This window comes from Eurosta solidaginis, chromosome 2 (genome assembly GCF_040869045.1).
Source record: "Eurosta solidaginis isolate ZX-2024a chromosome 2, ASM4086904v1, whole genome shotgun sequence".
NCBI classification, from domain to species: Eukaryota; Metazoa; Arthropoda; class Insecta; order Diptera; family Tephritidae; genus Eurosta; species Eurosta solidaginis.
In genome coordinates, this window is record NC_090320.1 from 118,859,185 (window position 1) to 118,883,789 (window position 24,605).

A 24,605-nucleotide genomic window follows, 5' to 3' on the forward strand; every position below is an offset into this window, starting at 1 on the left:
GGTGGTCGGATGCCAATGTTACCATCGGCTGCCAGTGGACGCAGTTTAAGAGTTCTGCGCTCACGATTGAGGTATCTGGCGAGCTGTGACAGCTTCCTACCATACGTGTGGGGGCGTCTCCGTTTATTGTGCAGAACGTCGTTTCTTCTATTTGATCCGCCAACATCTCACCCCTACTGTCCGCCCGCAAGTTTTAATGCCATAGATCATGATGGGCATTGAAATCACCTAAGGATAATGCGATTGTTGCCAGTGAGTAAGGCCCTGATATTAGGGCGGTATCCACTGGGGCAACAGGTGGCAGGAGGGATGTAGATGTTGATGATTTCTAGGTTTGCATCGCCTGACCGGACAGATAGGCCTTGACGTTCTAAGACATTATCCCTGCGGTCGATGCCAGGATCAAATATAGAATATTGCACAGAGTGGTGTATGATAAAAGCGAGACCGCCTCCATTTCCGCTCTCGCGGTCTTTCCTGTGGACGTTATACCCAGAGCAGGTCTGCAATGCAGATCTTGCTGTGAGTTTAGTCTCTTGAATCGCAGCAATGCGGATGTTGTGCCGCTTCATGAAATCGACTATCTCCGTAATCTTCCCAGTTAGTCCATTACAGTTTAACTGCAGAATTCTGAAGTGCATAAGGGGAGACGTCGCCACTCTGGGGGTAAGTGACGGGTGACTACGCCTGGGTTGTGGAAGGCCAGGACGCAATTGCTGTTGTGGCCCTGGGACTGGGCGTCCTTGGGCAAGCATTGGGGTACCCGGATGATTTGGGTTTGCGACCTGGCAACATGGCTCGATGAAACCCGTCGGGGGGGTTGCCGTCGCGGAGACCAGAACATCTAGGAAAGTGGCACCACCCAAGGCAGGAGCTGCATTGGGCGGATGTCGCAAACCTATATATTCTGTGCTGGCAGACGGTGCAAACGGAGGTAGGGACTAAGAGTCTGTTTCCCTGACCTGCACGATTGCTGCCGGAAAAGAGGGGGGGGGGGGGGGGGGGGGGGAGAAGACGGGGGCAGGGGCTGATGCTCAGCATTGCTACCAACTCTACTACGAAGGTAGTAGTTAGGAGTGGTATCAGCTGTTTGAGTTGTTGGCGCCGTGGGGCGCGAGCAGCAGCGGGTACTTGTTGTGGCTTGCTGGGCAGCGGGGCTGCTGGAAGGTAGTGGGGGGCGCTAAGGCGTAGACTACGGGACGACCTTGGGCGTGAACAGCAAGGAGCCACAAAAGATTTATAAAAGTTACGTGGACGTCGGGTTTTGGGATCAAGCCCAGAACAACCTGTCCGATGCAACCATCCCTTGCACGAGACACACTGAACAGAGTATGACCGTCCTAAAAAGATTCTTTTCCGGCAGATGCAGCAAAACCATTTCTCAGGACCGGGGTCAGGAGACGGACCCGGGTTGGATTCGATGCCTTCCCGGAGTAAGAGAATATGGAGCAGTCCTGCTGCAAGGAGCTGCTGGGAGGATGACAATTTGTGGCAGGGACGAAACAAATTAGATGGGGTCACACTGAAATGAGAGTCCTTGGTCGGGAAAAATCCCGAGTCGCTCCGGTACATAGAACCGACTGCCTTGGGAAGCGAACGGACAATGCTCGTCAAATGTTGTAGTTTAACGAGTAATGTAGGGTTCTTATTATTTTTATTTAACATTGTATTTTAGTTACTTTGAACTTTGTAATTTTAAAATGTATTATCAATATTTTAATTTTCAATATTGATTTTTCAATTTTCAAAAATTTACATTGTTGTGAAAAATAAAAAATAAAATAGACGCATATATTAAGGCGTATTAATAAATATAGTTAAAGTTTTTATGAATTAAAACGTGGTTTAAATTTACACATTTAATGTAGGAAGGGTCCGTAATTCTGGTTTAACTGTAAAACCTACTTGTTGCATATTACTTACATTTATAATTTACAAACTACATCATAGAAGTGAAATCATACTAAACCTACTTATCTTCTAATGAATAATTGTACTAATATGCTAATTTAATTAAATAAATAGTTTAAAAGCGAAATCCGAAAATAGACGCATATATTAAGGCGTATTAATAAATATAGTTAAAGTTTTTATGAATTAAAACGTGGTTTAAATTTACACATTTAATGTAGGAAGGGTCCGTAATTCTGGTTTAACTGTAAAACCTACTTGTTGCATATTACTTACATTTATAATTTACAAACTACATCATAGAAGTGAAATCATACTAAACCTACTTATCTTCTAATGAATAATTGTACTAATATGCTAATTTAATTAAATAAATAGTTTAAAAGCGAAATCCAAAGCTATTAATCTATATATATATATATATATATATTGTATTTAATAGTTTCATTTCATCATTAACTCTTTGAACACTGATCCATTCAGATATATGTCCAAAAGTATGAAGTAAATTTACGTTTTATTTTTGATTGCTACTTTGAAAATATTCTTTGGTAATGGATTACCCATATATGTAATACTCCTATATTGCTACAAAAGGCTGGGTACATTCCCAAACATTAAAAAAAAAATAAATGTAAGGCGCGATAACCTCCGAAGAGATCTAAGGCCGAGCTTCTCTTCCAATTTGCGTCGTGCTCCTCTTGATTTTCCCTACAAATTGGCCGGACGGGACCTACATGATTTTATGCCGACTCCGAACGGCATCTGCAAGGCAGATGAGTTTTCACCGAGAGCTTTCCATGGCAGAAATACACCCGGAGCGCTTGCCAAACACTGCCGAGGGGCGACCCCGCTTAGAAAAATTTTCTTCTAATTGAAAAACCTTATTTCTAAAATTGTTGATGTTGCTTTGCCCGGGGTTTGAACCCAGGGCATCCGGTGTGGTAGGCGGAGCACGCTACCATCACACCACGGTGGCCACCATTCCCAAACATTAGAGTGCCGATATATTGCTGTTTAAACGTTTTTGTTTTTGTTATCAATAATCGAATGTACCTAAATTGAAATTCTTATGATGCTACAATTACAAAAATTTTATAGGCTGTCTTGTTTTGATTTCGAATTCAAAACACATTGCGAGCATTTTCTATTAGCAATATAGGAGTATTACATAAATGGATTACCACACACCGAAGTTTATTTATCACAGGAAAATGATAATGGAAAAATAAAATTCATGAATGAATGTGGGCAGGATTCAAATGCAGAGCTTGTAGAGTTTAACTACACACTTCCCGATGACAATGTTTTCAAAATTCAGGTTATGATGACCATGATGTCAGAAAGTAAGGATTTAGAAACAAAAGTCCTTTTCGAACTTTTATCAGCAACTTTAAGCCCACCTACAACTACAACACCTGCTACTGCTACTTCAAACTAGTCAACAACAAAACAACAGAAACATTGAGAATGACTAGAACAGATCCTTTAGAAAGGTCTTTCAACGTTGAAGAAGCTATTGAGGCATTTCGAAAAAGTACTATTACCAAGGAAACCAGAATTGGTGGTATAATAGAATCTAAAGAAACATTTTATCGATATTTTAAGTTGGAATATGACAACATTAGCATACTTATCCGTTGTACATATGATAGTGAATTTGAACTAAAACATTTAAAAATATCTTGTTTTGAATATCGTGATTATGAACAATAACGTATTCTAAGAACGGCGAAATCGAAAAATTTACATCCTATAGCTTAGTAAGCCAATCAGAAAATGTTAAAATCAGAAAATTAAAATTAAAATTATAAAAAATAAAAAAAAAAATAAAAAAAAATGTAAGGCGCGATAACCTCCGAAGAGATCTAAGGCCGAGCTTCTCTTCCAATTTGCGTCGTGCTCCTCTTGATTTTTCCCTACAAATTGGCCGGACGGGACTTACATGTTTTATGCCGACTCCGAACGGCATCTGCAAGGCAGATGAGTTTTCACTGAGAGCTTTTCATGGCAGAAATACAATCGGAGCGCTTGCCAGACACTGCCGAGGGGCGACCCCGCTTAGAAAAATTTTCTTCTAATTGAAAAATCTTATTTCTAAAATTTTGATGTTGCTTTGCCCGGGAGTTGAACCCAGGGCATACGGTGTGATAGGCGGAGCACGCTACCATCACACCACGGTGGCCGCCGTATTATAGATATAAAAAAATATAAACAAACATGTAATATGCTTATTGACTAATTGAGCTCGTAATCAAAACATTATGTTATCGGATGATATCAGTAATATACATACATATGAAGGTTATATTGATAACGAACCCAGAAAGATTTTCAAAAATTTGAGGAATTACAACCTTTAGACATATAATTCATGGATTGCATAAACTAGATTGCTGCTTGCTAACATCTGATGATGTAAATAATATCAATATTTGTGCGTGTGTACTCTATTATAACCAATATGTGAGAGCAAAAAGTTTATATAATTTTTACACTAATCAACGAATTCTCTTCTTAAAACATCACCAACAATATAAATCAATACCAATTGTTGCGGAACCTACACAACAACAACCTTTACCACCATAGCCACAATAACCGCCATATTATCATTAAAATTAACGCAGGCATAACCGCAAATAACTGTATCAACTATACTAATTTTTATTTTTAATAAAAAAAATTTATAAATTTGCTAAAATAAAAATCAATCTTTTATTATTTCAATAATATCGAAATTATATTCCAAAAAATAATGGATGCAAATAAATTCGTAGTTATTGATTTGGAAGGATTTGTTGTTAATAACAAGTTCATTGCGAAGGAACTAAGTATATGTGGAAATGATTCAACCGTTCAGACATTTATTATTCGATCGCCTTTCGAATATTTTAATTTATCGCTAAAAGATAAGTTTACAGCACATTAGTTATATCGATATAATCATGGATTGCAATGGAGGTAAAACATCGATTAGAGATGTTCAAAAATATATTCAAATCTATTTTAAAGGCAAAACAAATTTGAGTATCTATGTAAAGGGACTGGAAAAAGTTAAATGGATAAAGCACTTATTTTTGGAAAATGTTTTAAATTAAATTTTGACGATTTCAATTGTCCAAATTTAAAAAAAATTATATGTAGCTAATATAAATGATAATCAATATTCCAATTAATTTTAGATGTTCTGAAAAAATGTTATTTTGTTACGAAAATCTGTAAATGTTTAGGTTAATAAGGAAAACGAAAATTAAAAAAATGTGTTCAATTATTTCCTTCCTTTCTTGTACAAATTTCAGCGAAATAAAAAATAAAGAAAATTTCACCAATATATTGTGATACATTGTTGTCTGATTTTATTGTAATAAAACAAAGTTGCGTTGTGTAATTCCGTATCAATATCTTAGTACATATGTACATATATAAATGTATAAAGAAATTACAAAATTGCAGTATGCGAGGTGATGGGGTGATCACAAATCAAATGCACTTCTAGTCAAACCAAAAAACGCGCCGCTAATTAGCTAGTCGAGCACTCTACCCCATAAGTTTATTGTTTCTGGTTTTTCGGTTTCCCTAATTATAAAACAAGGGGCCCTTATAAAATCTGGGCCGACTCCCACTCTACACTCTTTAATGGACCTGGGTGTAGCCTTTACAAACTATAAGCTTTTATCTACCAGTTTCCCTTTGAAAAATCTGGGCCCGGCTCCCACTCTACGCTCTTTAACGGACCTGGGTTTAGCCTTTACAAACTATAAGCTTTTATCTACAAAAATAAACTCTTATATAAAGGTTCAGATCTGCGCTTAAATCGCCAGCGCTAAGCTTTTATCTACCAGTTTCCCAAATTACAAAACAAGGGACCCTTTAAAAAATCTGGGCCCGAATCCCACTCTACACTCTTTAACCGACCTGGGTTTAGCCTTTACGAACTATAAGCTTTTTTCTGCCAGTTTCCCAAATTACAAAACAAGGGCTCCTTTGAAAACTCTGGGCCCGACTCCCACTCTACACTCTTTAACGCACCTGGGTTTAGCCTTTACACACTATTACCTTTTTTCTACCAGTTTCCCAAATTACAAAACAAGGGGCCCTCTAATCTGGGCCAGACTCCCACCCTACACTATTTATCGGACCTGGGTTTAGCCTTTACAAACTATAAGCTTTTATCTACAAAAAGAAACTTGTATATAAAAGTTTAGATCTGTGCTTAAAGCGCGAACGCTAGCTTAAAAGTTTAGATCTGTGCTTAAAGCCCGAACGCTAGCTTAAAGCGTGAACGTTTTTCTAGCCCCAGCGCCCACCTGTTAAGGCAAGTGATTGCAAATGATTTAAAACTTTTTATCATCCGAAGTAATGATACTAAATTATTCCTTTTTCTCGATTGTATAGGTTAGGTTGAACTGTCCGCTCCACGAGGGCCTCACATAGACTGAATGAGTCCGTAGTGTTACCAGAAGTTTGTTTTATTGTATGATAACTCAGTATTAAATCAAATAAAGTAATCTGAATTGATACAGAGGAAAATTCGTAATTCAATCATCCACAATCATCCGGAGCGGATCGATTCAATATCTGGTAAAAGGTCGTGAACATCGATAACACTACCAAAAACCTTTGGCGAGTGTCTACAAAAGAAAAAACGAAAATGGTCGGTTATCAATAATGCCACCCATGTTCATTTGCACAAAAGTTAGTACCATTATGCCCTAGGTGGTACCACTTTTTTGTTCAACGAGCCGAATAAGTGCATTTTTCAGTTTTTACAAATTATTTCTAGAAATTACAGTATGAACGTATGCAAAACGACTCACCTATGCCCTTGCAACTCATAAATTGTTCCTCGCTTTCCGCCGACGTCCCAAACAAAAATTGTTTGATCACAAGATCCACTAAAAAGCAACTGATGTTCTTCGACCCACTTCAAGCAACGTATACTTGCTATTAGCCAAAATAAAAATTGTAAGTTTTAAATACATAGACATATCTTAGAAAAAAATGCAGAATACCTAAAACTCTCCAACAACAAAAAAGAGAAACGAGGATCGATCAAATTTAAAAAGCTTAAAGTGAGCTTTAAAAAACCTTGTTGCTATAGTTTCCCAAACGAGAAAAATATATGATTATACTCACCTTACTCATATCTCTTCGGTTAAGTAAAAAAAAAACTTCCACTATGCACTTTCTTATGAACAAGGGGGATACTTTATTTCAAATATATGTATATATATTATTTTATTTCACATATTTCATTTGTTATTAAAAGATATATAAATGTAATATATAAACTTTTATGAAATGCGCCACGGCGGCCGGGCGATAAGCAAAACGGCGAACGATGCGGGCACGGAGCGTGTCTGTGGGTAGGTATTTGATTATTGTGATTATTGATTATTGAAGACACAGCTGAGCTTTACTGCTTGCGCTTGACCGCACTGGCAGTGCGAGGAACGCCCGGCACTGCTTAGCACGGCATTTCTGGGTCTACGTAGATCTGCGGGTACTGTAAAGACAAGAAAAGAAAGATACGTGTTTCTCAAAAAATTGGCTAGAAAAATACGTTGGTGAGGGTAGCTTATATATCCTTCTAGATTGCTAGGGGCATGAAGGAGAGGGTACCAGAGGTAGGGTTAGCACTGCTAGGCAGTTGGTAGCACGTATAGTTTGGCAATATTCCGGGTTATAAGTTTTGGATTTTGAATTCCACAACTCCAGGGTGTAAAGTGATTGAGGATCGCTTCTATACGTACTAAGAGGGTAGTGAGCTCATCGAACGAGAACTGCTGGTTTCCTGATACTTTCGTAAAGTGTATATTGGAGCTTTTCACGGCCGCTTCCCATAGACCACCGATGTGAGGAGCGTATGGTGGGATGAATTTCCATGAGAATCCGTGAGTTGCATATTTTTCTGCGACGTCTGCAGTGACTTCCTTGAGGAATGTGGTGAACTCTCTTTGTAATACGCGTTGTACGCCAACCAACGTCATTCCGTTGTCAGAAAATATCGGGTGGGGTAGGAAACGGCGGCCAGTAAATCGGGCAAAGCCTGCGTTGAAGGAATGCGTTCGTGGTAAGATCAGAACACACTTCTAAATGAACAGATTTGTGGAAAAACAGACGAACTCACAAACATAATGTAACGATTTTTGGGAAATTCCGCTTATTCCAAACCTTCTGCTAACATTCGAATTGCTAGAATGTTGAATAAATAACTCCAATATTTTGTATTAAGAGACTTATACTTCACAACCAATAGTGGACTTGAATCAAAACTGAATACTGACTACTCAGCTTACGCTGCTTTTATACTTTCCATTGCTCCATTCGCATATTTCTATCAAAGTCCAGACGTTTCGCCTTCTAGAACTGCCGTATCCTCCTCCTGCTTGGTAATTGAGCTACATATATGCGTGTGTATATGTGAGTAACAACTTTGGGTGATGACTAGATCTGTGTGTGTGAGGTATCTCTTCGTTGCCTTGCACATAAGTTTGGCGAGCTTTAATGTCTACATGTACATAAGAGTGGCTGCTTTATGTTTTTGTTGTTGTGTGATTATTAACTAGCATAGCGATGTCAACATTCGCCACAATAAGCTTTCACATACGAAGCGAAGGGGAGAAGTTTTTACCAAAAACGGTCCAGCAAAGTGGACACCTGTTATATGGAAGGGTAGGGAATATTTTGACCTCTCGGGTGGCAAGGCTGCCATTATTCGCGTTTTCATCTGCTGTTTGAAGATGGTGCATGTTTTGCAGTGGAAGATGAGCTTTTTTACCTTTTGCTTCAAACGTGGAATGTAGTACTGTTGTTGTGCCATTTGAATCATAAGCTGTTTTTCGGTGTGCAGCAGGTTCGACTGGAGGAAGTCCAACAGGAGAGAGCAAAAACGAGAGTTTTCGGGTATAATAATTGGGCGTCGCTCATTAAAGCTATATGTGGCATAGGCTAATCTCACGGAAACTCGCATGATTCCTGAGTCATCTAACATGGGGTTTAATATAGGAAAAGTGATCTTTTTATGTACGGGTCCTGACGTTTGAAGATAGATCTATCGTGTCTCCGTAATAATTTGGTTGAGTATGAATGATGATTTTGATTTTGACATCATTCACTTCGGCGTGGGTGAGGTTCACCGTGGCTGGAACTTTTAGTTTCCTTGCTTTTTGGATAAGACGCTACATATAGGCCATGACTCTAAGCGCTGGAGAAACGATGAAAAACGGTCGAGCATATCTCTATTTTCTTCCTGTAGGGTGTGGATTTCCACCACATGTCGTTGTTCGGGGGGAGTTGGGTGGTGAGATATATCCTTTGGTCACAAAGTTGATGGCCTGATAAGCCAATTAGGTCCTTCCCACCATAATGGACATTCGACTAAGCCCTAAAGCATGCAGCTTCGAGTGCCCAAATCCGCTGGGTTGATGAGCTTTTTTACGTTTTGCTTCAAACGTGGAATGTAGTACTGTTGTTGTGCCATTTGAATCATAAGCTGTTTTTCGGTGTGCAGCAGGTTCGACTGGAGGAAGTTCAACAGGAGAGAGCAAAAACGAGAGTTTTCGGGTATAATAATTGGGCGTCGCTCATTAAAGCTATATGTGGCATAGGCTAATCTCACGGAAACTCGCATGATTCCTGAGTCATCTAACATGGGGTTTAATATAGGAAAAGTGATCTTTTTATGTACGGGTCCTGACGTTTCAAGATAGATCTATCGTGTCTCCGTAATAATTTGGTTGAGTTTTAATGATGATTTTGATTTTGGCATCATTCACTTCGGCGTGGGTGAGGTTCACCGTGGCTGGAAATTTTCTCTAACCATGCCAGTACGATGTCAGAACCGCACCAGAGAATGAGCTCGTGTTGAGGTAGGTTCAGCTCAGTTCGCAACTGTTTCACTAATTTGAAGAGTAAGACTGCTCCACAGAGTTCTAGCCCTGGAAGACTAACGATTTGATGGTATGCTACTTTGATTTTAGCAGCTAGCAAATGGGATGAAAAACTATTTTCATGGGTTTGTACTCGTAAATATATACAGGGACAAAATGATTTTCCCGAAGCATCTTAAAGTCTACGTAGCTGGATTTGTTTATCGGGGAATACTGTACCCACATAGGGATTTTAATTTCTCTGATGTGAGGTAAATTTTGGTAAATTGAAGTCCATTTTTGGAGAGCCCCGGGCTTCGTCACAATCCGTTCATTCCATCCAGAGCTGTTGCAGCAACATTGTTGCAAGAATCATTATTGGCGATAGCCATCCTGCGGAGTCAAAAAGTTTCGCAACTGCTGATAAAATCTGCCTTTTTGTAGTCGTGCTGCTGCTGGTGGTGTGTCATACGTATAGGTGAATGTGAAGGTGTCGGTCAGCGCATTCCACTGAATTCTAAGGGTTTTTGTGGAACTCGAATAGCGGAACTTAAGAAAATCGATCGGTTCTAAAATTTCATTGTGATTTTCCGACATCTTTCTCAAAGGGAACCCTGCCATTTTTAAAGCTGCGATAACTTGGGTCATGGAGTTCAAAATGGCCTGACAAAATATCGTCAACATACGTTTCATTTAATAAAATGTTTTTAGTGAGCGAATATTCGTCATGACAGTCAAGATGTAGGGTTTGGTTTGCCAAATATGGCGCGCAGTTTATACCAAAGGTAGCTGTTTTCAGTCGAAAATCTTCTATCTGCAGAGTTGGGTGTTTTCGAAAAACGATTCGCTGAAAGTCTTTATCTTCTACATGGATGAGTTTTTGGCGATATATTTTCTCAATATCGCCGTTAAAAACAAACTTATAAAGTCGCCATTTAAGTATAACGAGCATTAAATCATTTTTTTTTAGTGTGGGGCCTGTATGGAGAACGTCGTTCAACGAGTTACCAGAATGTGGCATTTTTGATGCGTTGAAGACGGCTCTCACTTTTGTGGTTTTGCTGTCGGGTTGTATGACATCATGATGGGGTAGATAAAATGATAGGTATTTACTATTTCTAATTATCTCTTGGTGGGAGGCGGGTTCCATGTGATCCATGGTTAAATACTCATTAAGGACTTCAAAATATTTGTCTCGCCCTTCGGTGAGGATTTTCGGGGTTATATCGCTGCCGATTACCACATCGATTTTCGATGGTATCGAATACTGTGGATCGGCTAACGGTAAATCGGACAGTTCTTCGAGATCGATGCTTGAAACTCTGACTGTGGGCAAGAAGTTAGTTAGCTTCGGCAAAATTATTGCTTGTACGTTTATCATTTGGGTTAAGTCTGCAGAACAAAATGTTATCTGGCAGACTTTACTGGCATTCTTCACAACCGTTCCACCCATTCCAGATTTCTGGTGGAGAGACTCTTTTGTGGGTAGACCAAGAAGCTTTTGTATACGCGACGATGCAAAAGTTTTTGTGAACCTTGGTCTATTAGGGCACTAATTTTATGAAAAGCGCCATCAAAGCATACTGCTACTACTGCTGTTGGTAGTAGGGTGGTTCCATGATTACTCGAAAAGAGTGTAGAAACCGGGTTTTTGTCCTGAGACTGTTGGGAGAAGATGGCTATTGCGGCGGCTTTCAATGTTGAAGGCCGTTCGTCGTCCGTTCTCCCAGGGGTGCCGGCTTGGGCATTATGAGCTCTGGGATTTGGTTGTGACTGTTGGGGTTTGGACTGTAAATGCAGTAACGAATGATGACGCTTTTAGCAATATACGCACGAGAAACTACTTTTGCATTCGTTCTTGGGGTGTGACGTTCATAAACAGTTTTCACAGTAACTATTTTCTCTCACAAATTTGATTCGGTCTGATACCGATAAATTTCTAAACCTAACGCAAGATCTGACTGCGTGGTATTGATTACATAATCTACACGAAGCCGTTTTATTGAACTCCGTGTGATACGCATAGGTTCTATTATTGTTAGCTTGGGTCGAGTTTTGATTCACCATTCGTGGTGTAAAGCTCGAAAATTGGGGTTCCGGCTTGCCTGGTCTATAGGTACTTAATCTTTCTACTACCACGTATCTGCTGGTCAAAAATCTATTCAAATCTTCCCAAAGTAGTTCTTTTCGGGAGCTGAGGAATTGTTCCCATAGTGAAAGGTTTTCACTTGGCAGCTTGGATGAGCAGAGGTAAAGGAGAATTGGGTCCCAGTCCGTTGTCGAGATTCCTTGGGTATTAAGGGTTGACACACAGTTGTTGATGGTTGTCTGCATCTTTTGGATTTGTTCTCCGTTATCCGGGAATATTGTGGGCAGGCTGAACGGCGTCTTCAGTTGACTGTCGACGAGTATCCTTTTGTTTTCGTACCTAGATCTAAGTGCTTCTCAGACAAGCTCGAAATTATCATCGCTCAGTGGGTATTGTTTGACAATAAGCCCTGCTTGACCTCTCGTTTTCAGGCGTAGGTGATATAATTTTTGAGCGGGTGATAGTTTAGGGTGGTGTTTATAGACTGCCGTAAAGGATGGCCAGTCTTCGTATCCACCATGAAAGACTTCGGTTTCGCATGGTGGTACTTTTAAATAAAAACCACTTGCGCTTGAATCATTTATTGGGTGGGTGGGTATTTATTGTTGGTTGGTGCTGGGAGTGTTGGAAAGCTGCAAGGCTTCCAAAATTTCAGATTTGCATGTTTGGTAAGTTTCCATGCATTTAAAAAATTGTTGCTCAACCGAGCCGCTGACATCTGTATAATTATGTGAAAAACTTACTTCTCGATGGGACTCTGTAAGAGAAGTTGTATGTACCCGCATTTTGTCTGCGTTGTACATGCGCGCATTCATATCATTACCAAAGAAATTTATACATACACATGTCTCATCGAGAAGCACAATGAGATAAACGTTGTACAAGTTGTACCAATGAATATACTATGAGTACTAGGTACCTATATACTTGTTTTCGTTCTAAAACGATGTGTGCATTTATGAAAAGTTAAATGTTTTCGTTGAAACTATGAAAAACGTAACACAAAATATGGGTATTTTTAAGTGGGTCATTTGGAGGACATTGCGGGATTGTTTGGGGTCCCCATCGGGTGCATTTGGGGATCATTCCGTGATCTTTTTGGGGACTCTCTGATAATTTGGGTGTCTTCCGGGATGATTTTGGGGACTCCATCGGGGTCATTTAGGGGTCGTTCCGGGATGTTTATGGGGACTCCCTCGGGGTCTTTCCGGGGTGGTTTTGGCGACTCCCTCGGGGTCTTCCCAGGGTGAATTGGGGTCGTGTCGGGATGTTTTTAGGGACTCCCTCGGAGTCATTTGGGAGAATTCTGGGATGGTTTTGGGGACTCCCTCGGGGTCACTTGGGGGTCATTCCGGGATCCATTTGGTGACTCCCTCGGGGTCATTTTGGGGCCATTCCGGGATGGTTTTGGGGACTCCATCGGGTCCTCCCGGGGTCATTTAGGGGTCGTTCCGAGATCTTTTTGGAGATTCTCTGGGGGTCATTTGGGGGACATAACCCCCAAATAACCTCGAGGGAGTCCCCAAAACCATTCCGGAATGACCTCGGGAGAGTCCCCAAAAAGATACCGGAACGACCCCTAAATGACGCCGGGAGAACCAGATGGAGTCCCCAAAACCGTCCCGGAATGATCCCCAAATGACCCCGAGGGTCTCCCCAAAACCTCCCCGTAATGATCTCCAAATGACCCCGCGGGAGTCCCCAAAACCGTCCCGAAACGATCCCCAAATACCCCGAGGGAGTCCCCAAAACTGTACCGGAATGATCCCCAAATTACCCCGAGGGAATCCCCATAAACATCCCGGAACGACCCCCAAATACCCCGAGGGAGTCCCAAAACTGTACCGGAATGATCCCCAAATGACCCCGAGGGAGTCCCCAAAACGATACAGGAACGACCCCCAAATGACTCCGGGAGCACCCAATGGAAACCCCAAAACCATCCCGGAATGTCCCCCAAATGACCCCGAGGGAGTCCCCAAAACCGTCCTGAAATTACCCCCAAAATCCCCAGAGGATCTTCCCACAATAATAGCAAAAGTAATAAATCTTTCATTTTCTCTCGATCGCACAATAACAGAATTCTAATTTAAGTTTATCCGTATAAATTAAATTATCAAGAGCGTTTGACTTATTGAGAATTTGTCAGCGAAAAGGCTTTTTATTTTTTACATAGAATAGCAATTACTTGATAAATTATCAAACTTGACAAATAAGCAAGATGGTGAATTTGTCAAGTGCACAGAATAGGGCTGTTAGTCTTTCTTTTTATATATATAGATTTTTATTTTTCACACTTCACTATAATATTAAAACGAAATGCAGATTTTCGTTGCTTTTGAAATTCGGCTTAAAATTTCCACATGGAACAACTAAAGACTCTCCTGTATTAAAAAAAAAATGTCATAGTACCTCTAAATCGCGGGCCCCTCAGAATCCCCCTCCTCCCCTCTGTTGTTGTTGTAGCAATGCTAGCCCCACCTAATAGCCGCGACCGATCACAAATTGTCATCAATATCCTCTAACGGGAGTCCAAGGAAACTTGCCGTTTCAACAGGTGTGGACCATAAGGAAAGGGGTGTTAGAGGCGTTGGTTCCACATTACAATTGAAGAGATGGTTGGTGTCATGTGGGGACACGTTGCAAGCGGGGCATACATTTTGTATGTCGGGGTTGATTCTGGATAGGTAAGAGTTTAACCTGTTACAGTATCCAGAACGAAGTTGAGCAAGAGTGACACGCGTTTCCCTGGGAAGTATGCGTTCCTCTCCCGCAAGTTTTGGATAATTTTCGTTAAGCACTGGATTCACCGGGCAATTCCCGGCATAAAGGTCCGACGCCTGTTTATGGAGTTCACCAAGGACCCGCTTGTGTTTTTTCACTTCATACGGCTGGGTTCTCAGGTGCCGTATTTCCTCAAAATGCTTACGGAGATGACTCCTTAAGCCCCTAGGCGGTGCTGGTTCATCAATCAGATGTCTGTTGGGATGCCCAGGTTTCTGGGTATTCAACAGGAACTGTTTGGTCAGCATCTCATTTCTCTCCCTGATGGGGAGTATTCTCGCCTCATTATGCAGATGGTGTTCTGGGGACATAAGAAGACAGCCCGTGGCGATTCTGAGAGCAGTATTTTGGCAGGCCTGTAGTTTCTTCCAGTGGGTGATTTTTAGGCTTGGCGACCATATGGGTGACGCGTAGCACGTAATCGGCTGGCTAATTGCTTTGTATGTAGTCATGAGCGTTTCTTTATCTTTTCCCCAAGTACTGCCAGCGAGGGATTTGAGGATTTTGTTACGGCTCTGAATTCTCGGAACAATTGCGGCTGCGTGCTCACCAAAATGTAGATCCTGATCAAACGTCACACCCAAGATTTTGGGGTGTTGGACAGTCGGTAGCGTAGTGCCATCGACGTGGATGTTCAAAATGGTCGACATTTGGGGCGTCCATGTTGTAAATAAGGTCGCGGAAGATTTAGTCGGTGATAATGCCAGGTTTCCCGAGGCGAAAAAACTGGAGATATCAGGGAGGTAGCCGTTTATTTTATTGCATAGCGCATCGATCTTCGGGCCTGGGCCTGTGGCCATTATTGTGCAGTCATCGGCGTAGGAAACGATTGTGACTCCTTCCGGTGGTGAAGGTAGCTTAGATATGTAGAAATTAAACAAAATTGGGGATAGGACACCACTCTGCGGCACCCCTTGTTTAATTCTCCTTGGTTTTGATGTTTCGTTTCTAAATTGCACCGATGCCTGCCGACCACCCAGATAATTTGCGGTCCACCTTTTAAGACATGGGGGAAGGGTAGACCCTTCCAGGTCCTGCAGTAACGAGCCATGGTTGACCGTATCGAAAGCTTTTGATAGGTCTAGCGCTACGAGTACTGTTCTATGGTGGGGGTATTGATTTAAACCGCAATTTATATGGGTGCTAATGGCATTTAGCGCGGTGGTAGTGCTATGGAGTTTTCTGAAGCCATGCTGATGAGGGGCTAGCTGCAAATTTGCTTGGAAATAAGGGAGCAAAATGGCTTCAAGCGTCTTTGCCACTGGCGATAGGAGAGATGTCGGACGATACGACTCACCTATGTTAGCTGGTTTCCCAGGCTTTAGTAGCGGGACCACCTTGGTCATTTTCCATTTCTCAGGTATGACAAAGGTGGAAAGAGACAGATTGAAGACATGCGCTAAATATTTGAAAGAGGGTCCCTAGGCTTTTAAGCATCGGCATGGCTATGCCGTCTGGGCCCACTGCTTTGGATGGTTTAGCACGACCAATAGCGTCCTCAACCTCTTTAGCGGTGATGGTGATTGGTGACGCGCTGAATTTATGTTTATGTGCGTGTCTATTGGCTCTCCGTCTATCTTTGTCGACCGTAGGATGCATTATATATTGTCGGCAGAAAGCGCTCGCGCATTTTTTCGCGTCCGACAGCACTTTGTCGCCAAAGGCGATGGAAACTTTGTCTTTGTGCTTAGTCGGATTTGATAGGGACTTTACGGTGGACCAAAGTTTACCCACACCGGTAGAGAGGTTACAACCTCTTAGGTGCTCCTCCCATTTCGCCCGCTTGTGTTCATCCACAAGCAATCTGATGCGTTGGTTTATATCCCTTATTTGGGGGTCGCCTGGATCAAGCTGTCTTATAAGGTCACGTTCTCTCGCTAAGTTTGTGGCCTCCGCCGGGAAGTGGGGCCGGATTTCGGGAATTCTCCCGGCGGGAATGAAATGTGCCGAGGCGGATTTAATGACCTTACGGAAGGCACGCTCCCCTTGGCGGGCATCAGTCGGGATAGGGAGGGCAGCAAAGCGGCTGTCTGTAAAGGATTTATATTCTTCCCACTTTCCTTTTTTGAAGTTTTTTCAGTGACGATGAAGTCGGCGGTACGCTCAAGCGAAATAAGTATGGGCAGGTGGTCGGATGCCAATGTTACCATCGGCTGCCAGTTGACGCAGTTTACGAGTTCTGCGCTTACGATTGAGATATCTGGCGAGCTGTGACAGCTTCCTACCATACGTGTGGGGGCGTCTCCGTTTATTGTGCAGAACGTCGTTTCTTCTATTTGATCCGCCAACATCTCACCCCTACTGTCCGCCCGCAAGTTTGAATGCCATAGATCATGATGGGCATTGAAATCACCTAAGATAATGCGATTGTTGCCAGTGAGTAAGGCCTTGATATTAGGGCGGTATCCACTGGGGCAACAGGTGGCAGGAGGGATGTAGATGTTGATGATTTCTAGGTTTGTATCGCTTGACTGGACAGATAGGCCTTGACTTTCTAAGACATTGTCCCTGCGGTCGATGCCAGGATCAAATATATAATATTGCACAGAGTGGTGTATGATAAACGCGAGACCGCCTCCATTTCCGCTCTCGCGGTCTTTCCTGTGGACGTTATACCCAGAGCAGGTCTGCAATGCAGATCTTGCTGTGAGTTTAGTCTCTTGAATCGCAGCAATGCGGATGTTGTGCCGCTTCATGAAATCGACTATCTCCGTAATCTTCCCAGTTAGTCCATTACAGTTTAACTGCAGGATTCTGAAGTGCATAAGAGGAGACGTCGCCACTCTGGGGGTAAGTGACGGGTGACTACGCCTGGGTTGTGGAAGGCCAGGACGCAATTGCTGTTGTGGCCCTGGTACTGGGCGCCCTTGGGCAAGCATTGGGGTACCCGGATGATTTGGGTTTGCGACCTGGGGCGCTAAGGCGTAGACTACGGGACGCCCTTGGGCGTGAACAGCAAGGAGCCACAAAAGATTTATAGAAGTTACGTGGACGTCGGGTTTTGGGATCAAGCCCAGAACAACCTGTCCGATGCAACCATCCCTTGCACGAGACACACTGAACAGAGTATGACCGTCCTAAAAAGATTCTTTTCCGGCAGATGCAGCAAAACCATTTCTCAGGACCGGGGTCAGGAGACGGACCCGGATTGGATTCGATGCCTTCCCGGAGTAAGAGAATATGGAGCAGTCCTGCTGCAAGGAGCTGCTGGGGGGATGACAATTTGTGGGAGGGACGAAACAAATTAGATGGGGTCACACTGAAATGACAGTCCTTGGTCGGGAAAAATCCCGAGTCGCTCCGGTACATAGAACCGACTACCTTGGGAAGCGCCCCCTCTCGGTGGGCCTGGTGATGTGCTATATTTGATATCATTCGCTATAATATTTTTTATTGTTTAATTAAACACCAAGCAATTACACGGAAGTATATCCGCACCACCTGAAAATATGAGTGCCACTGCGTATACGTAACATTTTAATATTACGTATAAACAAATAAAAAAAATTGCAATAAAATAATATTGCGACTATAAACTGAGATATAACCTATCCTATATTTCAAGTTAGATCAAACTACACACGGGGTGCAAAACAAATTCAAAATCGGTTCAGTAGTTTAGGAGTCCATTGGCCTCAATTCTGTGACACGTGTTTTTTATATATTAAGATATGTATATAAGGCTAAATTGGGCATCGCTGAATTTCACGCTGGAAAAATATGTAGCTCGGGCAATATTACCGAACTAAGTGGGTATATACATATATTACATATATACGTATATTGTTTTTGTTTTTATCGGCCTATTGATAAATGATTCAAGGTTCGATTCGAGCTCAAGGCCAGAACAATAATTTTTTTCTAATGATAATTATTGTTATTTTTAATTTTTCTAAATTTGAAAAATTGTATTTTGTTTTTGGAATAGTAAGTAGAAAATTTTTCAGACAACCTGCCATAGCTGCGCAGATAGATCCATTTCGAAGGGTGCTAAGCCTTCATCATCAGTACGCTTTAGGTACGCTGCGCTAACCATTTAGCTATACAGCGCTGGTTTGTTTGACTGGCAAATTTGCTACTTCTATTCCTTTTACCAACTATATTTATTCAGTGTTGCGCCATTTGGTGCAAATCACTGATAATGCTGGATTTTTGCTTATTGTCAATTACTTTGTTTGACATTCCCAAGTACTCATGGTTTATTAACAATTGTTTTTGTTTTTATCGGCCTATTGACAAATGATTGAAGGTTCGATTCGAGCTCAAGGCCAGAACAATAATCGAACCTTGAATCATTTATCAATAGGCCGATAAAAACAAAAACAATTGTTAATAAACCATGAGCACTTGGGAATGTCAAACAAAGTAATTGACAATAAACAAAAATCCAGCATTATCAGTGATTTGCACCAGACGGCGCAACACTGAATAAATATAGTTGGTAAAAAGGAATAGAAGTAGCAAATTTGCCAGTCAAACAAACCACCGCTGTATAGCTAAATGGTTAGCGCAGCATGCCTAAAGCGTACTGATGATGAAGGCTTAGCACCCTTCGAAATGGATCTATCTGCGCAGCTATGGCAGTTTGTCTGAAAAATGTTGTACTTACTATTCCAAAAACAAAATACAATTTTTCAAATTTAGAAAAATTAAAAAATAACAATAATTATCATTAGAAAAAAATTATTGTTCTGGCCTTGAGCTCGAATGGAACCTTGAATCATATATACGTATATATTTTTATATTTAAGTTGATATATGGAGCAACGAACTTTTTGGGTATTGGCTGAGGGACTATTACACAGTCATCAACAGCCTGATGCAGTTGGCTAGCTTTATAGCTAGTTAAAAACCTAAACTTGAATTTTACCTGAATTTTTTATATTGAATTTAAACATGTACCTTATTTATAATTACCGTAACTAAGTTACATATATATATAAATATGTACATTGAACCTTTTTATACATTACTATTTGATGTATAGCTATTATATTTAAGACTCATGAATTGTGTTAAATCCATGAATTATATCTATATTTATATCTATTATAGTATAACAGTCCACACTTCGCCGCTCTGGCAACCCCATCCGTGAGTTGACAGATCGGGTTGGTGTGTACATACACATACACATATGATGTGTTTTGACATTTCTTTTTTATTATTATTACTCGCAGTTTTTGACCATCGCGGTTGTGATTTTTTCTTATATTAAAAAGAAATTATAAAACCCTCTCCAATATAAATATATAAATGTAACATTTCAAAGTGCAAAGTGTTGAATTAAAGTAGTTAGTTAAAAAGAAAACACTGTTTGATTTAAACGAACGAGGTGAGCCTTATATTGCCATCCATCCACTGCCGCCACCGTAACCAACCACACCACAACCAACTCGTCGAATTCTCAAAGCACCACCACCTTTGCCATCACCAGCATAACCTCGCCATCCCGGCCGTGCCATCACCGCAGCAGCCGTGTCCGCAGCAGCTCCATACAAAAAAGGGAAGGTAAATTTATGTACGGTGTCCCCCTAAACAGTGGTCCTTCGACGCTACTAAGGAAACCAGCGCAAGAAAAACGCAAGTAGCTACCCCCTTTTCGTAAACCGTGAGTATTAAATGAGATATAATACACCCCCATCACGGAAAAAATACACATAAACGAAAAATTAAGACAATTTTCACTTTTCGAGGATTATTTTTCCCGCCAAAATTCCTCATTTCCCGCCAAAACTTGCACATACCATTTCGTATATATACATATATATATATATATATCTATATATATATATACAGCAATAATCCCATATTGCAAAACTCAGTACGGTATATGTGCAAAACATAATAAGAAAAACTAAGCTAGATACAGTGGGCACGCATATCGATTTTACCTCTCAAATAATTTTTTTTTCGGCATTACATTTGTATATCGCTCTAAAATTATTTAATCCCTCTTAAATCGATACAGTGTCTTCTCTTGCTGTTTATCATAGCAAAACCTCTAAAGTTTTCTTATTTATCCCTATTTAAATTAATACAAAACGCAACAAATATTTTTAAATCTCCATACTTGCGTATACATACATACGGATATACAAAAGAAATAAAACGACATAAGCGGTGAAATAAAATCTCGTGCACAGTGGTACAAGAGTGGTGCAGTTCGTGTAATAGCACTTTTCTCGCACTAAATTTGCACGCTATAAATTCTCAATCCCCATTAAGAATTTCGATAAGCTACTAATTTCTCTCTCCTCAAAGCCTCTACAGTCCAACAAATCGAGGTTAAATAAGACTCCTCTAAGTCACACCGAAAACACAAACAAAATTCTAAGATAATCTCATACGAATTAATTTCCCGTATCAAAATTATATTAATTTACCCCTAGATACTTGTTAATACGTATATATATATAAATATCTTATTATTTTCCCACGTATATTTAAACCACCCTCATATACATATTAAATATATTAAATATAGTGCAAACGCAGTACAGTGGTCAAATTTGCTCAGTCTCACCCTCAAATAAATTTAACTTAAAAACTTTTTTTGGTTTTGAAAATTATTCTCTATTGCTATTTAACGTGAATATTTAAACGAAACTCCCTCACATAGTTAATAGCAAATACTCTCTATTCAAAAAAAAAAAAGTTTTTTCTCTCTGAAGTTAAATTTTTGTTAATTCTCTTTCGTAAGCGTCACAAAATAAGCTCAGAAATGAGTGACGATGAAACGAGACAAAGTAAAACGGTTAAAAGATTTAAATTCTCGTCTGCCCCCAAGAAATTTATATCTGAAACGGACAATTTCATGGATTATTGTGCTCGGTTTAGGTCGAGGTCCCTCCAAGACAACACTGAGTCTTCTCTCAACATAAAAAACTCGAATATAGAAAAATTCTGAAATAGAGTCCAACACGCTTTCGATAAAATTGTCGAAACCCCAGATCAGGATCTGCGCGAAGATTTCCCAACATCTGCTAATAGCAAATACAGGTCCTGTCTCATAGCGTATGAAGACACAAAAGCCCAGATCGAAGACCAACTTCAGTTGCTTAAACAAGCAAATGCCCCCGCGCCCCCTGCCGACACACCAGGTGCATCCGACAAATCCGGTATTTCGCTAAAAATCCCTCCCTGCGATACCGAAATATTTTATGGTGGTTATGAAAACTGGCCCTCATTTCGTGACATGTTCACAGCTGTTTATATTAACCACCCGAAACTCTCCCAAGCGCAAAAATTGTATCACCTCAGATACAAAACCCAAGGAAAGGCAGCTCAAATAGTCAACCAATTTCCCTTGACTGATGACAACTTTGCCTTAGCGTGGGAAGCCCTAAAGTCCCGATACGAGAAAAGATGAGTTATCGTAGATAACCAAATACGGGCCCTGATGAACTTAAAAACTATTACTAAGGAAAACAGTGAGGATATACAAAAGTTGCAATCGTCGGTAATAATTGCCTACAAATTCTCGCTACGCAACAAGTATCCACAGATAACTGGGACCCCATACGTATTTATCTCGTGACTTCTAAACTCCCGGTAAATACAGTCACGTTATGGGAGCAGCCTCTGACTTCAAGAAGAGAACTTCCTAACTGGTCCCAAATGGACCAGTTCCTGACAACTCGATATGAAGTTGTAGAGCGAGTCGATCAATGGCGACCAAATAAATTTAAAGCCATCCCCCAAACTAGGCCATCATTTAAACCCCAGCAGCCACATCTCTTTCAAAATAGATCGACCTCCCACACCCAGTCTCATGTGACCATGTACAAGTGCGCTATGATTAAAACCTCATCTCACCCCCTTAAAAGTTGCTTCAAATTTAAGAAGCTGTCGACCTCTGATCGCAGAAGGTTTGTGAGAGAAAACAATATGTGTTTCAATTGCCTCTCTCAGTCACACATATTGAAAGACTGTTCCAGTACTCAAACTTGCAATCAATGTCAAGATCGGCACAACTCAGTTCTTCACGAAGACACATCTCAAGTGCCGAAAAGACAACCCTCACGATTGCAAAAGACAGCCTCACAAGCCACGACCACGAATTCCACAGTCTCACCCGGTAATACTCCCGATCAAGCCAATGCCCTGGATGAAAGCCCTTCATGCTCGCAGAAAAGCCAAGTCCAATCGTTTTATTCCGAAAACGATTGTGAAATAATGTTACCCACGGCTATCGTACCCGTAGAGCATAGGGGAGAAATTTTCAAACTCAGAGCTCTTGTAAATCAGGGATCTGAGCGAACCTTTATCTCTACCAGAGCCCAAGATAGACTCAAACTCCCATTGAAACCCTCTAGATTTGAAATATCAGGGATGGGCGGCAAGGTAGTTCAGACCTCAAACAAATTGTGATCTCTGACTTTGGTATCCCCCGATTTTAAGATAAGTGCAGAGGCAATAGTATTACCCCGGCTAACAAAAATGCTCCCCTCGCTTAAGCTCACTAGCGAGCTTCAAGCAAAATGGGCACACATCAACCTCGCAGACTCGAACTGTCACTCCCCCTCGCAAATAGATCTCGTCCTAGGCAGTGATGTAATACCGCAAATCATCCAAAATGGCGTTCAGAATCTTCCCCCCCCCCCCCCCCCCATCTTCTAGCGCAGAAAACCATTTTTGGATGGATTCTGAGCGGTAGAGCCCTGTGATGGTCAACTCTCTCTGCAAGTGTCAGAAGTGACGAACGAAGATCTTAACTCTCTATTGCGAAAATTCTGGGAATTGGAGGAAGTTCCCACCAAACCCCAAATAACCCCAGAAGACGAGTTTTGCGAGAATTTCTACGCAGCCACAACCTCACGCGATGATAACGGTCGTTATATCGTAAGGCTGCCGTTTAAACCCAGCTTCCCAGAGTCAATCTCATTATCCCACTCTCGGTCTTCAACTCTAAGCCAGTTTCTTGGAATGGAAAGAAGCCTGCAGAAGAAAGGGGATCTAAATACTCAATATGATAGTGTCCTAGAAGAATACCTCACCATCGATCATATGGAGGAAATCGGCTCCTATGAAAAATTTGACGGAGGTAAATGCGTCTCATTTTATCTTCCCCATCACGCAGTTATTAAGCCCGAGAAAAAGACATCAAAGGTGCGGGTCGTGTTTAACGCCTCAAAGAAGTCGGCATCTGGACATGCGCTCAACGACGTTCTTTATACCGGCCCTACCCTCCAACTCGATCTGATGCTTCTGATTCTCAAGTGGCGGACATACCAGTTTGTTTTCAACGGAGACGTAGAAAAAATTTATCGTCAAATTATAATGCACGAAGATGACAGAGACTATCAGAGGATCGTCTTTCGCTCATCTCCGAGCGACCCCATAAAAGACTATCGTCTGAAAACAGTCACATTTGGTGTGAACTGTGCCCCCTACCTCGCCATACGTATCTTCACCAACTGGCCAAAGATGTAGAAGAAACGTTCCCCAAAGCCGTTCCTGTTTTGACGAAAGAAACATATGTAGATGACATTCTCTCTGGCAGCCATGAAATTCTCTCTGCTGAAACATCTTTCTCCCAAGTCATCCAAGTGTTAGCGTCAGCAGGATTTCCATTACGGAAAATAACGGCCAATCACCCCAGTATAATAAAAAAACTTCAAAGAAGAGGACTTGCTAGACACAAATCTTTTGGAATTCGAGAAAGCAAGCAACACCAAAACTCTCGGTATACAGTGGAACGCCCTGACCGACACGTTTTCGTATACAGTGGACTCAATACCGCTCTCGTCCGCTAGTACAAAACGACAAATTCTCTCCTCGGTCGCAAACATTTTTGACCCCGCAGGGTGGCTTACGCCGATTATGATTCAGGCCAAGATTTTACTCCAAGAGTTATCGATAGACGGAACCGGCTGGGACGAAGCAGTGAAGCCCCTCCGCTTCATTAAATGGACGCAGTTCGCAAAAAATTTACCCAACATCTC

General features: G+C 41.3%; 1 protein-coding gene across 3 annotated transcripts in view; it reads right to left on the bottom strand.

The window, feature by feature from the left end:
* Nucleotides 1-24,605, bottom strand: part of Wdfy2 (WD repeat and FYVE domain containing 2) — a 667,747-nt gene that overhangs the window by 543,900 nt on the left and 99,242 nt on the right. For all 3 annotated transcript variants that reach the window (XM_067766130.1, XM_067766128.1, XM_067766129.1), the window contains one exon: nucleotides 6,732-6,858. In XM_067766130.1, the coding sequence (XP_067622231.1) occupies nucleotides 6,732-6,858 (127 nt within the window). The remainder of the gene's footprint in view (nucleotides 1-6,731; nucleotides 6,859-24,605) is intronic.